At 40.8% G+C, this 14,355-nt stretch overlaps 2 protein-coding genes across 5 annotated transcripts in view; one reads left to right on the top strand and one right to left on the bottom strand.

The window, feature by feature from the left end:
- Positions 1-1,085: 1,085 nt before the first annotated feature.
- On the top strand, positions 1,086-3,681 carry sowahaa (sosondowah ankyrin repeat domain family member Aa). Its single transcript, XM_026183307.2, has one exon. It carries the CDS (start codon positions 1,199-1,201, stop codon positions 2,672-2,674), a length of 1,476 nt encoding a protein of 491 aa, XP_026039092.2. The 5' UTR covers positions 1,086-1,198; the 3' UTR covers positions 2,675-3,681.
- Positions 3,682-8,858: 5,177 nt separating this feature from the next.
- Positions 8,859-14,355, bottom strand: part of shroom1 (shroom family member 1) — a 31,652-nt gene continuing 26,155 nt past the window's right edge. For all 4 annotated transcript variants that reach the window (XM_026181763.2, XM_080307232.1, XM_026181765.2 and 1 more), the window contains 3 exons: positions 13,884-13,986; positions 12,991-13,263; positions 8,859-11,618 (listed from right to left, as the gene is read on the bottom strand). In XM_026181763.2, coding sequence (XP_026037548.2) covers positions 11,364-11,618; positions 12,991-13,263; positions 13,884-13,986 — 631 coding nt within the window. In that variant the 3' untranslated portion in view covers positions 8,859-11,363. The remainder of the gene's footprint in view (positions 11,619-12,990; positions 13,264-13,883; positions 13,987-14,355) is intronic.

The raw sequence follows: 14,355 nt of genomic DNA, 5'->3' as shown, positions 1-14,355 counted from the left end.
AAATAATAAAGTTAGGTTTGCTGTTAGCCACATTTAGGTTCCTCATCCTGGTTTGCTTGGGATAGTTTTTCATTGCTTTAGTTAACTTCTTGGTTAATGCTAACTGAATGCTCACACAACATGACTGACCAGTTGTAATGTTTATTCTGGAACAACATTATGATGAAGATATAAGATATATAAGATAGGAACAAAACTAACCTGGCGATATCAAATCGTATGTGGTGAAATTATCTGACAAATACTATGGCTCGCTGCGAGGTACAGACTATCAAAGAAGTCTTTGGTTCAGTTTTGTGGAGTAAAATTGCAGCAATTTATTAGCCCAATGCAGTCAACAAGATAGGATGGCCACAACAGCCACAACAATGATGCTTCCAATCAGATGGGTGAGGTCACGTTGCTATGTCCATCTTTTATTTACAGTCAGTGATGGTAACAGATTATATAACCTATATGACATTTTCAAAATACAAAAAAGAAATAATGAACCCACATTTCATTATAAAATATATGTAACTAGATTGTAACCACAATGATTTATTAATTTATTTATTTATTATTTTTAATCTTTAAATTCCATTGTCACCATTGTTTACAACAACTTATTATGTTTGTTTGCTTTTCTTGAAAAGGGGGAAATTACTTTTTTTAATGTGGCTGCATTAGTTTGTATATTATTATTATTTATTTATTACTTTATTATCATTATTATGATTAATATTATTTAAAGTGTAATATTTTCAGTGTTGAAGTATAACCCTTGCATATAAAGTATAATCCTTATTACAAACATTTCATGTTTGTGAGTACAGTACCTACATTTCAACACCTCATGTGAGCCTAATCCAACATTTTTAGCCTAATTACCAAATATTTTCTCCTTATCATTTATATGTACTTGTAGCCTACGAATAGGAACAAAGTGATGCTTTTTGTTTTATTTTACTGAGGTCTACTTTGTTGATTTACCGAAATTTTTGAGCATAAGAATGTTGAACTACTTTGCTCATAGTAAAATATGTACATACATTATTCAAATTGTCCACGTCCTCACTTTCCCCGGAAAGAGCCTCCTCCAGGTGTGGGGAGGAGAGGGAGCGTCCAGGTAAAGCGGTCTGTACCGTCACACGGATAAAGGTGTAACACACCGCGCAGCTGTAAGGAGCTTTCGCTTTTTTCTTTTACAGCTTTAATAATGATTTTGACACAAGAATCCATCCTGTCTTTGCTGGTAGCGGAGGGTGGAAGAGTGAAGAAATCCGACCTGGTTGATAAGTTCAGAGAGTCGGTGGACACCGCGGATCCCGAAGAAAGAGAACGGAATAGGGAGCTTTTCAAGACTTTTGTCAACAATGTAGCGTTTGTGAAAGAAATCGACGGCGAACGGTATGTTGTCCTGCGGAAAACCTATCAGCATTTGTTGGAAGGTCCAAAGATCCATGTGGAAAAGCCTGAAAATGAAAAGATCCCGCTGACAGGTGAGCAGCAGCGCCCACCTGCGCAGGCTGGAAGCTCTGAGGATCAGGGAGGTGTTCAATCAGCTGTTACTGAACCTGATCAGGAAGAGGCAAGTGAAAGTAGTGACCATCCCACAGAACTGCTTTCTCCCATACAGATGGCACTGCAAAGGAGTAAATTTGCAAGTGTACGACTTAAAAGGTCGCTGAATGTTGATGTCCAGCTGCAGGATAGAAAGGGAATTAACTGCTCAAATGCGCCTGTAAAGACCAAGCCATATGCCTTGCCTCTGAGGATGCCCCCCAGCGCCACTAAAGTGGAGATCCACAAACTTAAGCCTGACCCAGATGAACCCGAAGAACAACTAAAAACAGATGCTTTCAGGGACAAGAGAAACAAACTTAAGCCTGACCCAGATGAACCCGAAGAACACCCAAAAACGGATGCTTTCAGGGACAAGAGAAGGATGCCTTCGGCGGAGAGCAGCACCGGCTCACCCCAACTAAGGAGGGCAGCGAAGAGCACCAAGGCATCAGAGGAGCACAAAGACACCAGGATTCCCTCTATGTTTCCCCTGGAGCACTCAGAGCATCAGTGGCTCGTCAATTGTGCCGCCGGCCACTGGAGCCAGGCTTATGGCCTGCTGCTCAGAGACAACCAGCTGGCCGAGAAGAAGGACTTCATGTCAGGGTTCACTGCTCTGCACTGGGCAGCCAAAACTGGGAACAGCGACATGCTTGTGAAGATTATCGAAAAAGCCAGGCAAGGAGGGGTTCACGTTGACATCAATGCAAAAACACACGGGGGATACACTCCTTTGCACATTGCTGCATTGCATGACAAGCAATATATCATTGGCATACTGGTGAAGGAGTACGAAGCCAACATAAGCATCAGGGACAACTATGGCAAGAAGGCCTACCACTATCTCCACAAAGACGTTTCTGAGTCTGTGAGAGAGATGCTTTGTAAGCCCAAACCCCAGCCGGCAGAGGACAGGGCCCTGCATGAGAAAGAGGAGCTGGATTTGTTCCCGGATCTCTCCAAGGGCCTGCATTCAATAAGCCGCCTCTTTCAACCAAACGTGACAGGCCACAAAAAGAAGCACAAGCAGCGGCCGGGCCTGTACTCCCTGAACAACGACCCCATCGAAGAGGGAGAAGACAGCGGCACCGGCTTCAGGCACAGGCCCATGTCAGATGTTTTTATGTGAAAGCAAAGCTCTTCCCTGACGGAAAACACACCAATGACCTTAAAAGGATTTGGTTAATGCTCTCTTTTTTTATTTTTAGCCTACCTTCTGCAGTTATTATTGGAGATAATGATACAAAAAACATGTGGAGGGATTCTATAGAAACACAATTTAAGTGGTTAAGATCAAAGAGAAAAGATTTAAAAAACCTCGAGGTCAGCAGACGCTGTGTGTGACGTTACCTGCATGAGGTGAATGTCAGACAATGGTGGCTCCTGTGAGTCGTCTTATTACTCACACAAGTGTGGGCTTTTGTAGGTGTGGCCCCTTTAGTCTGTCTGTTTTCAATTGAACTGAGCTTTAAAGTTGTACAGAGAATTTTCTACTGAGTCATTTCAATTAAGACCAAAGCATCATCACCTGAGAGGAATCTGCGTGTTCAGCAAACTGGTAATAAGGACTAATGTATAATATCACAGCATTACAGTCACAGAAGTTAGCATGTGGAACAATTGTACAGACAAAGTGGAAAAAAATAGTACATCACTACATAACTTCACAGACCAGCTGAAAAACAACAAACTGAATGAATATAGGAAATGTTCCTCTCGGTGATTGAGTTGTTTCATTGTGTTCTTATGAAGCCTTGTCTTCATTTTTGTTGTTTAAGGTGAGAATAACCCTCTTTTTTTGTAAAAAAGGAGTAGGTCTCAATAAGTGTTTAACTTCTAAATACACCCGTTGAGGTGTAGTATGTATATAGTATGTAAAATTTAAGATGATTTCATATTGTGTTTATATATCACACATGGAGTGTTAGGATGGTTTCCTTGTTTTTTCTTCTGTTTATGTTTTTTATATGAATACTATAGCCAGAATTAACCCCTGGAGGGTCCTAGAAAAATGCATACACTATCGGACCTAGAGCCACAAATCGACCCAAGACCCTCCAGGGAAAATAAATGTAGTGGTTTAGACCAGTTTTCCAGTTCATGCCATTAAAAAAATTAAGGTGTCTGTTTATGTAATCGAGCTTCCATGTCCGATAAGTCGTGCCATGAATTCTCTTCCACTGTGATGTCGAACGGGCTGTTTTTCTTTTAACCACAGACTTTAATCTGGTTGATCTTTTTTTGTTTTTGTCAAAGTACCCATTCTTATTCTTCTTTTGATTTCAAGCTAAAGCGTACATACTGACAGGAAGTGAATGCAGAATAAAGACATTCTGTTACTCATTTACTGAGATCAAGACTTGACTTGCTCTGTGTTTTCATTTATGAGCAAGAAATGCAGTGCAGTGATCTCACAAAGCAGGCATGCGCAAACAGGGAAAAAAAACGAGGTGTTAATTTATAGGGGAATTAAACTTCCAGTAGAGAAAAATATAATTGTTTTGGAAAGAAGAGACTTAAATATTTGTGCCTCTGAGGGCAGGTTTAGAAGACTAAGCTATTCACTGCTTCACTTTAAAATAGATTAATTATTAAAGGCTGTAAAGCATTAAAAAATTCCCCCGAAGGAAGCCGACTCTGGATTTCACTGTAACATAATCAAATTTACAACAAAAAAAAAAAGGGGGGGGGGGGGGTACAACTTGTATCATTCATTAAGGCCGCACAGGTGCTCCATAAATCATTAATGCCCCTGTATTTGCCAAGTAATTCTCCAGGCTTGGCTACATCTCCTGACTTGTCGAGACAGCTGTGATTAAGCCAGGTAAGCATCTGGCATTGAATGTGCGTGGCTGAAAGATCAGAACGAGCTTTGCATACACTTAACTCAGTGTGTGCTGAAAACTGGAGGTAAACGAGAGGCAGGAGAGAGCGGGAAGAAATAGCAACATTTAGAAATAGTAGGCCAGCTCACTATCCCGCCGTTCGCCTGCCCTTGACTCGTCTCCCTCTGCTTCTTGCGTGTCTCGTTATGTCACTTTCCCAGAAGCGTACATTGTTTGTACGTCAAGATGATGTTTCATCTCAGAGCCTCTGGGCTTTATTAAGCAAATGTTCTTTTCTGTGGCTGCTGCGGGGAGGAAACCCAACACGGGTTCAGAGAGCTAGGAGAGTCAGCACATAGAGCTGATGTCAAACTGTTAATGCACATAAACATATGAGTGTTTAAGGATTAAACTGTACCATAGAGAGCAATCAGAGCAATCCATAATTAAACGTTGTCCTAGTAATGTTATACTGCCTAAAAGTGCACTACTGTAGCAAACCATAAAGGAAAAAAAAGCACTATCTGACAGCAAATTCGTAACGGAAATCCTGTTCAAATCCTTGTTAACTTTTTACATGTTTTTAATGTAAACAAGCATTAACACAAATGTCTAATTAGCCAATCATTTGGCTGCAACTCAGTGTTTTTAGGCATGTAGACACGGTTCAAGAGGACCTGCCAAGGTTCAAACGGAGCATCAGAATGGAGTAGAAAGGTGATTTATGCGAGTGACTTTGAACAAAGCGTGGTTATGGATGTTTCAAGTATTAAAAAAAACTCCTGATCTTCTGGTATTTTAGCCACACTACCATGTTTATGGAGAATGGCAATGGAAAAAAAGAGAAAACATCCAGTGAGCAGCAGTTCTCTGGGTGAAAATATCTCACTGATGCCAGAAGTCAGAGGGGAATGGCCAGACTGCTTCAAGCTGATGAGAAGGAAACAGTAACTGAAATGACCACTCTTAAGAACCAAAGTATGCAGGAGAGCATCTCTGAAAGCACGACATGTCAAACATCAAAGCAGAAGAGCACACTGTGTGACGCTTTTTCAGATAAGAACAGGAAACTTATCTACAATGCGTGTGGGCTCACCAAAACTGGATAATAAGATCAGTGTAAACAGCATGAAAGCATGGATCCATCCTGCCTTGTATCAGCAGTTGAGGCTGCTGGTGGTAATGATGTAATGGTGCAGGAGATATTTTCTTGGCACACTTTGGGCCTCTTAGAAACTACCACATTTCTTTAAGTTAGCTTTAATAGGTTATCAATGTGTTATTAAATGGAAACAGGCCACTTTGCAGCTCTGTTTCCTGCTTATTACATAGAAACTACCAGGTATTCCCAGGTAATAATCACACTTCTTTAAGTGTGCTTTAATAGGTTATTCACCCTACCTTATATTGTAAGGTAGACTCTATAATAATATGACAGCGAAAACAATCATATGACCCCCTATGAGCAAATGGTTTGGCGACAGTGGGAAGGAAAAACGAACTTTTAACAGGAAGAAACCTCCAGCAGAACCAGGCTGAGGGAGGGGCGGCCATCAGCTGTGGCTGATGCGGGATAGTGCACCATGTCAAAAAATTCAAATAATCTCAAACTGGTTTGATGAACATGACAACGACTTGACTGTACTGGTGTCCACTCACTAGATTTCAATCCAACAGAGCACCTGTGAGGTGTGGCAGATCAGGAAATTCACATCATAGATGTGCAGCTGTTAAATCTGCAGTAAGTGTGTGATGCTATTGTGTCAACATAAACCAAAATCTGTGAGCAATGTTTCCAGCACCTTGTTGAATCTGTGCCATGGAGACCAAGGCAGCTCTAAAGGCAAATAGGGAGTCCAGCCTAGTTCTAGTAGGTGTATTGCACACAACCCACATTTCTAATGTCTGTAATTTTAGCAGTAAATTTAATAAAACAACACAATTCAGTCTGTCAGTCTGCCCCAGGGCAGCTGTGGCTACAACTGTAGCTTGCCTCCATCAGTGTGTGAATGTGAGAGTGAATGAATACTGGAATTGTACAGCGCTTTGAAGTTCTCAAAAAGCGCTATATAAATGCAATCCATCATTATTATTATTATTACAAATGACACCTGCCAACACCCCCCTTAGTCACATAAAGTGCACATTTATTTCTCTGCATTATGTAATGATTTCTAACAATGTAAGGCAGTGCACCACGGCAGTCTTGCAATATTTATTATGGCCCATAATGTTTGACTTTTTTCATTGCATTGTTGGAAATGTGTAAATCCTGGTAAAATCATAGTTATGTAACATTATGCTGAGAGCTGTCTGTAAGGTGCTCTGTAGATCGAACCACCTCTCAGCAGTCCAGTAATACTGACCTCAATGCTAAAACATATAAATGAATGAACACCTCTGTGACGGTGTCAACGTAATGTATTTATAGATATCATTAAAGCATTTATGGCGGACCAGGTGTACCTAATAAAGTGGATACTGAGTATATTGAGAAAGGCCTGGCATTCATATTGTACACTGTTCAGCAGGAATATATAGTGGCAATAAATCATAGCCATATACCATTTTACCGCAGCCTAGTTAGACTGAGACCAAGCCTTTGTTAGTTTTCATAACCGAGGTGAGTAATGACTGCCAGAAGGTGGAGGCCAACACAAGGTGTGCTGACATTCCTAAGGGCAGAGGGTTCAGAGTTCAGGTTGAAAAGTAAGCTTTAAAACCACTAATCTGAGCTCCTGGCAGAGACATCACTGAGTCACCCACTTTGATAAAGAATCCTCCTCACCTCCTGCAGGCACTGTGTCTTCTGGTCATTTTAACACAGTTATATGGTTACATAAAGGGGGGGTTGTGGAATATATGCTTGAGTTTTCTGTTTCCCCACATTGCCGTGGATACAGTCGGTGATTATCAGCAGCAAAGCTCTTCATTATCTGGCGCTGTGACAGAACTGCTGCTGCAGCTGTGCTTCGCCATGCTATATCCTCCCGTTTGCTGTCTGGAGTATATCTTTATACTGTCTCTGTAATGATGCTAAACCAAATTGCCATGCAATCAGTGTCTTGGAAACAAGATCTCGCTTGTTTAGGATGCTCAGAGTTGAGTTGTATGACACCGCTGCTTCTCTGGGAATCTGTTTTGTTTTGTTTTTGTTGGTTTGCAAAGTACTCCAAGTGCTGCGTGGCGTCTCTTCTCGTCCACCTGGGGATTTCTCTGCCACTTTCCAAAACAAAACCAACCATTTCTTTGCTCATTTCATTTTGTGTCTCTTAATAAGCATGTGCTGACATCCTCGAAGGCATCCCACTGACTAAACAAATGGGAGCAGCGAGGCCTGAAAGACACGAGAGGCGGACGACAGCATCAGTTAGTGTTACTTTGAGACCACACAGTCTTTTTTCCATCAGTTAAATAGGATAATATTTCTGTTAATCTTCCTATTGATTTTGGTCCAGACTTTCATGTCATTTGGTATACCTTATATCTGTTTGTTAACACGATTATATAATCAAAGTGAGATACACGACACAACCTCAGTGCATTTAGATATGATCAAGCAGACCAGCTGAAGTTCAAACTGAGCATCAGAATGACGAAGAAAGGTGATATAAGTGATTTAGGTGATTTAACAGAAAATACTGGATATTTTCGTTCCCTAGGTGAAAATATCTTGTTGATGCCATAGTTTAGAGAATGGCCTTCGAGCTGATAGGAAGGCAGTTATGGAGAAGAGCATCTCTGAATGCACAGTATGTCCAGCCTTGAAGCAACTGCATTATAGCAGAAGAAGGTCACACCAGTTGCCACTGTTATCAGCTAAAAACAAACACTGAGGCTTCAAATCCCAGCCTCACTGGAAAAATGCCACGTGGTCCGATGAGCATCAATTTCATTCAGATAGTGTAATCAGAAGTTGGTGTAAAGGCCATAAAAGCATGAATAAATCCTGCTTTGTATCAAAGGTTCAGGCTGCTAGTGGTGGTTTAAAGGTGTGGGGGATATTTTTGGCACAGTATTATAGCTGACCATGCTGAAATTATTCCACAAAGAATTAAAGCAGTTCTGAAAGGCAACAGGGGGCCAACCTGCTACTAACAACAAATAAAGTGTCGAGTGTAGTCCACATTAATAAAAAAATGTATTTTAAAAAATATTTAGTTTACATGCATAGATGATGTATGTATTATCTCCACAATATCATTTTTTAATTTAAAAAAATGCAGATTAAGAACAAAACAGGCTCACAGGAAGTTCTCTGCTAGGAAAATTTGGACTTTCAGAAACAATGTGTTGATCTGCCTGTAGAGGGCAGAGGCGAGCTCTGATTTGAAAGCCCAAACAGGATCTCCCATTTGTGAAATAATGAGATAAAATGTTATGTCTGTACTGGTCTCCCACAGTGAATCCTGCAATGGTAGCACCAACCTTAAATCCTAGACAAATATGCCATTATTTGCTTTGAGGGGGAAAAAAACAAAGGAGGAATGAGTGTGAGCTTAATTTATTCACAATATTACAAACATGATGGAATTTGGAACTCCAAACAGGCACAAAACAACAACTCTTGACAGAAAACAGGTGTGAGACATGCCAGAAGAGGTGGGTTTACAAATGTCTGCTGCTGGCAGTCGGGACTCACTGAAATGTCTTTGCTTCTCTTGGCTTTAACACAAATTCTCCATGTATCAGTGTCACAAATCTGCAGTTTTTGGATCAAACCCGCCTTTTCCTTCAGCTAAACACAGCTGTGATTGAAAGAGAGAAACAAGCAGTGACTCAGGAAACCGCGCACACGTACAGTAGCAAAAACCAACATTTATCCGCGTGCAGCCAAGGGTCTTCTGTTTCTCCAAAAATGCCGGTCTTTTGGATTCTTTAGGAATTCCAGCAGGCTGAACGGAACGGCATTCAGCCTCTCTAACACTCCAGCCTTGCGTCAGCACAAAGGCCAAAACAAGCATACGTTTGTTTAGCAAACTGAAGCGGTCAGAGTCATAAATCTCCAGAGAAATGTTTCAGGGGTGGTGGCCAAGGTGGAAAAACTGTTTACCACAAAAACATGGAAATATTTATCCAAGGTAAAAGGGCACGTAGTTACTAAGAAAAACTGATTTATTGTTAATCACAATTTATTTACTTTTTTAAATTTTTGAGACTGCTACTGCGTCTTTGTGGTCGTTATTCCATAAATATAACATACATAACCCACAAGCAATACAGTGTGGATATATATATATATATATATATATATATATATATATATATATATATATATATATATATATATATATATATATATATATATATACTGCGCAGGACCCTCAAGCTCCCAGGCCTCTGGTAGAGGACCCGAGCTTGAAGGATAAACCGCCCGCAGGGGCGTGCTGGGTGTTTGTTTATATATATATATATATATATATATATATATATATATTAGCCAGCAGGTGTAGATTCCTGAGAGACGATGACATTTCAATCACCTTCACAGGAGTTTTGCTGAAAGTTAACACGGCAAATACCAAAAGGAGTTCTGTCTTTCTGTTCAACCACACACACACACACCACAAGCACGCGCGCACACAGTGACGAACAGCAACATTAAACAGCTCTCAAAAGTGTTGGACTGAAGGTTCTGTGAGAACAGAAATGTATAAAACTATGAAAACTAGCTGACAGATTTTAATGGGGAAACAGTGGTGCAGTTAAAGGTGAGTGGATGTGCGGGTAAAGTGTGTTTGTACTTTCAGAAACAGCCTTTAACTTAAGAGAAGTGTGTAAAATGAAACAAGCATCACGTGTTTCTAGAGGGGGCTACTCTGTGGAGGTAGAGAACAGGAAACCAGTCTAAGACGCCTGAATTGAAGATTGCGAATTTTTCTCATTAAAAAACTTAAAACAAAAGGCATTTCAAGTATCAAGAATCGGCTATGCGACAAAAGGACATTGGGGAACAAAGTACTCAGTGATATAATTGTTGCTTATGTGTAATCTGCTTTTATGAGGCTTAGCACCTCTTAGCACCTCCGTATGAAGAACTATTCCAGTATAAATCATCAAGGCTTTAATGAAATTAACTGGAAAAAAATTTGTACACAATTTTTCATGCTGATTGATGCGCTCGTGTACCTTTTAAAAAAGATCACCTCAACATTCCTATTTAAAACGAACCTGAAACAGGAAGAAATATTGTTTAAATGGATGGAGTAAGGCTTCCACTTGAAATGATCTTGAATCTGATTTGAAGAAATGTGCATTTAGGTTGTTTTTTTTACAAAGTGCTTTTTTCCATTCACCTATTTTTTTTTTTGGTTTTTAGTGCCTTCATTTGAAACACATTTAAAAATAAGAACATTAAAAAAAGATTAAATCTTCTACATCTATTGTACATTTTTACTGATATGATACAGTACATCGCTCTCTTTCAGACTGCTTTCTTTCACTGGCGTCCTCCCGCTGCTCAAATACAATCTTAAAGCTTATAGTAGGTTTCCACAGGTGCAGATACAGGGCTGAAGCACTAATGAAAAGTGAAGGGAGGGTTTCTGCATTGCTAAAAAAGTGTCCCCACAGCAGCTCTAATGGAAAATGTTCCACAGCTTCAGCTATCATCAAGGCACACAGAAAACCCCCCAAACAAAAACAGTTCACTCCTGTTCGAAGTAAAAGATGTACCGTAGTGGGACAAGCCTGGAAACAGTGGTGGGCGGAGTCAGTGAGCATTTATGAGTCTCAGCAGATGACAGGAAGGTAAGCAACTTCAGTCATTACTGCTCACCTCATGCACTGCCTATATAAACAAATAGAAGAGGGGTATCGTGGGTCTTGGTGTAACTCTGCTAAACTCTTTTCAATGACCAAAACAGTCATGACAGAGTGCAAAGGGTTGCAGAGACCAGCTGGGCCTCTACAAAGCCAACATGTCTCTACATGTCTCATTCTGAAGAAGCCATCCTCATTTTAGGTAAGCGAAGCAAATCCAAAATTTCCCCCTCACAGATCCAGGCTGCCGGTAAGGGCCTCCAGCTGCTCCTCTCCCAGCCTCTGCTTCTCCTCCAGGTCCTTTTGCCGGATGAGCAGCGACGCCTTGGTCTGGACGAAGCGCCGGTAGTCCTGTAGCTGTTCGGCGGACAGCTGGCGTGACAGGAAGGTGGAGACGAGGTTTTCTCTGCGATCCAAGTTATCCTTCAGATCTTTGGCATCCTCCCTCTGTTTGCATAGCAGACGATGGCGACTGTCCAGAGATTGCTGCATGGAAACGCAAAGAGAAAAAATGATCAATTCTAAGTGACAGAGTTATAAGGCTACATTTCCTCTCTATTAGACACATGTTGATAACCAAAATAAATCCCTAAAACAATCATGTGACATTTTGTCTCATATTTTGGGGTGTTTTTATAAGTGACAGGAAATAAAGAGGAGTGAAAGTTGCACGATTATGTTTCAAACAGCTACAGGACAGAGGGTGCAGTGTTTCCTTGTGTCAACAGAGGGCAGGGTAGTTACAAATGTCATCGAAACTGGGTTGGAGTTTCGATGAGTCAGTGTAAATACCAGTGTTGCTGATAACAGCGAGAAAACAAATGAGCCCTCTAACAAGCCCTCAGTATGCAGCACGCTCAGCGCTGCTATTACAGAGCACAGGGCTAACAAAGAGTCTTTTCAGGGGAAAATCTGGAGGTCTAATGCATCCATGCAAACATACAAAAAATTATGCTGGAAACACTGAAACAGGTTATTCAGAAAGCGCAAGAAAGCACAGCCAGAACTCGTGTTACGCCTGTGACGTGGCCACTGGATTAATGATTAATTAAGAGAGCGCGGAAATTATTTAGGAGAAGAAATTAGCAACATGAAAACTCTTTTAAGTGAAGCCCCTATCGATTAATCAAATTAATCTTCAAACATTTGATAAGCTGAAAAGTGTCAATTAAGCCCAGATAAACCCAGCAGCATTTTTTAAATTCCACAAAGTGAGAAACCTTGACTCCATTACAGCTGCCCTTCAACTTTCCCCCAAGTGGCGTGTTTGCTGTTCTAAAGTAAACAGAATAAGAGTATAGCTGAGGGCATGGGAGCAGCTGCACACTTCTAACACTTGCTCTCCGTGGTCTTTTTGCCAGGAGCTCCTAATGAGCCACAGTGTATATTGAGATCCTTAAGCTTAGTGACGTAGCATTTCTCCCAGGAGCACTCGCTGACAGTATGCTTTTACTCACATGATTTAGTGTTTATGTGTAAACAGCATCAGCGTGTGAATGGCATCAAAATACATTGAGCACATGCTGGTGTATTTGAGAGAGTTCATTAAAAAATTATTATCAGATCATTTGATCTAAAATGCTTTTAATTTTTATTAAATTATATGTGTTATGTAATGTGACTGACTGTTATGTGTTCATGAAAATCCAAATCTGAGTCAAAACAAAGGCAAGAAGGATTGAGTGATTGTGGGTTTTCTTTGCAGAAACTTGGAGAATTTTGGAGAGTTTTCAAAACAATCCCTGGTAAACAATTATGTAACGCTAATTAAAAATACTAAATTAATTATTCAGCGTTATTTTCACAATAGTTGGCATGCAGAATCAGCCAGTCAGAGTCAATGTTTCTGGTTCCCCACCTTCTCCTCAGCATCAGTGTTCTCATCCACGGTGCTCAGGGCGTTCTGTACCCTGGCCAGCCGAGCAGACAGGCACAGCAGCAGACTGACCACCCGCTCCAGGTCACCTATGAACAGGTTGTACCTCTCCAGTTCCACAGGGAGACAACGCTCACGGACCAGCACCTGTAGCGCTTCCCCGCGGGCTGTGTTCTCCTGAACCTCTACCTGGAGGGCTCCACGCGTCTCTTCATACAAGCGCAGACGGTCCTCGATGTACGAAGCCAACAAACGCTGAAAGGAACAAAGAGAAGAGTTTGAGACGCTTTAGATAAATGAGATGTGGTGAAAAAAGGATGGATATAAACCAGTTAAAAATATGTTTTTTTACATTTGCTGCCGTGGAACCATACCACTGTACTAGCAGTGAGTGTGCATGGCAGCAAGAAACAGGGGGGAGTTACTTGCTAAGCCAAACATTAGACAAGAGGGAGACACTGATAAGAGGCAGACGGCATATCATGTGATAAGAGACAGAACTATTGCTGCTTGAATAGTCCACTTAAGGCCAAATAGCTTACAGATGGTATCAATATGAAATCACCAGAGGCTCTGGTTTAAAAATTAAAACTGAATGAGGCCACAGTTCAAACTGTTCACATAAAAGCAGTGCTCATTCTGTCTGGCTTTCACTCATTTAACAAAGCAGTGATTTGAGACATACAGAGTATTTTTACCCATAAAGCAGACAGACCTTTGGTCTCATAGGGATGTCTTGAATGTTTTTCAACTAATGAATTCTTTCTTCTTACTTGTTGTGAGGAATTTTAATGTTGAAAAAACGATTAAGCTATACTTGCTCTGTAATGCACGCTGAACTAAACTACTCACTATTTGCATAAAATGATGATTACCTTCTTCTCTGTGATGTCAGTTTTGCTTTGCAGGTCTGCTGATTTCTCACTGTCGGGAGCAGGGGGACAGGGAGAGGCTTCCGACCCTTCCACTGTTTCAGCACTGCAATGAAATTTAGTTATGTTAAAACAACTTGATTCCTGCTGTCACAATATAGACATGCTCAAATGACATGTTTGTTTCAGGCAGGCCACATTTTAACAGCAACACAGAGTTAACTGAGCAAAGTCCAAATGTTTTCTGCATATTTAAATACTCTGAAATGCATCTGCACATTCTCTTTGTATCTGAAGTGTGCTTACATTAGCAGAAATAGAAGTGCAGGCACAGCAGTAAGCAAATATACAGGTGTGTCCGTGCATGAGATGTTACACAAGATAACAGAAGCACCAGTGGAGCTCAGTTCGTTAGCCAGTTTAAACTAGTGTCAAATTTCATGGAAACCCATCAAACTAGAAATCCTAATTACCT

The sequence above is a fragment of the Astatotilapia calliptera genome, chromosome 10 (genome assembly GCF_964374335.1).
Source record: "Astatotilapia calliptera chromosome 10, fAstCal68.1, whole genome shotgun sequence".
Classification (NCBI taxonomy): Eukaryota; Metazoa; Chordata; class Actinopteri; order Cichliformes; family Cichlidae; genus Astatotilapia; species Astatotilapia calliptera.
Note: the sequence above shows the minus strand (reverse complement) of the source record. Positions and strands in the feature narration are given on the sequence as shown.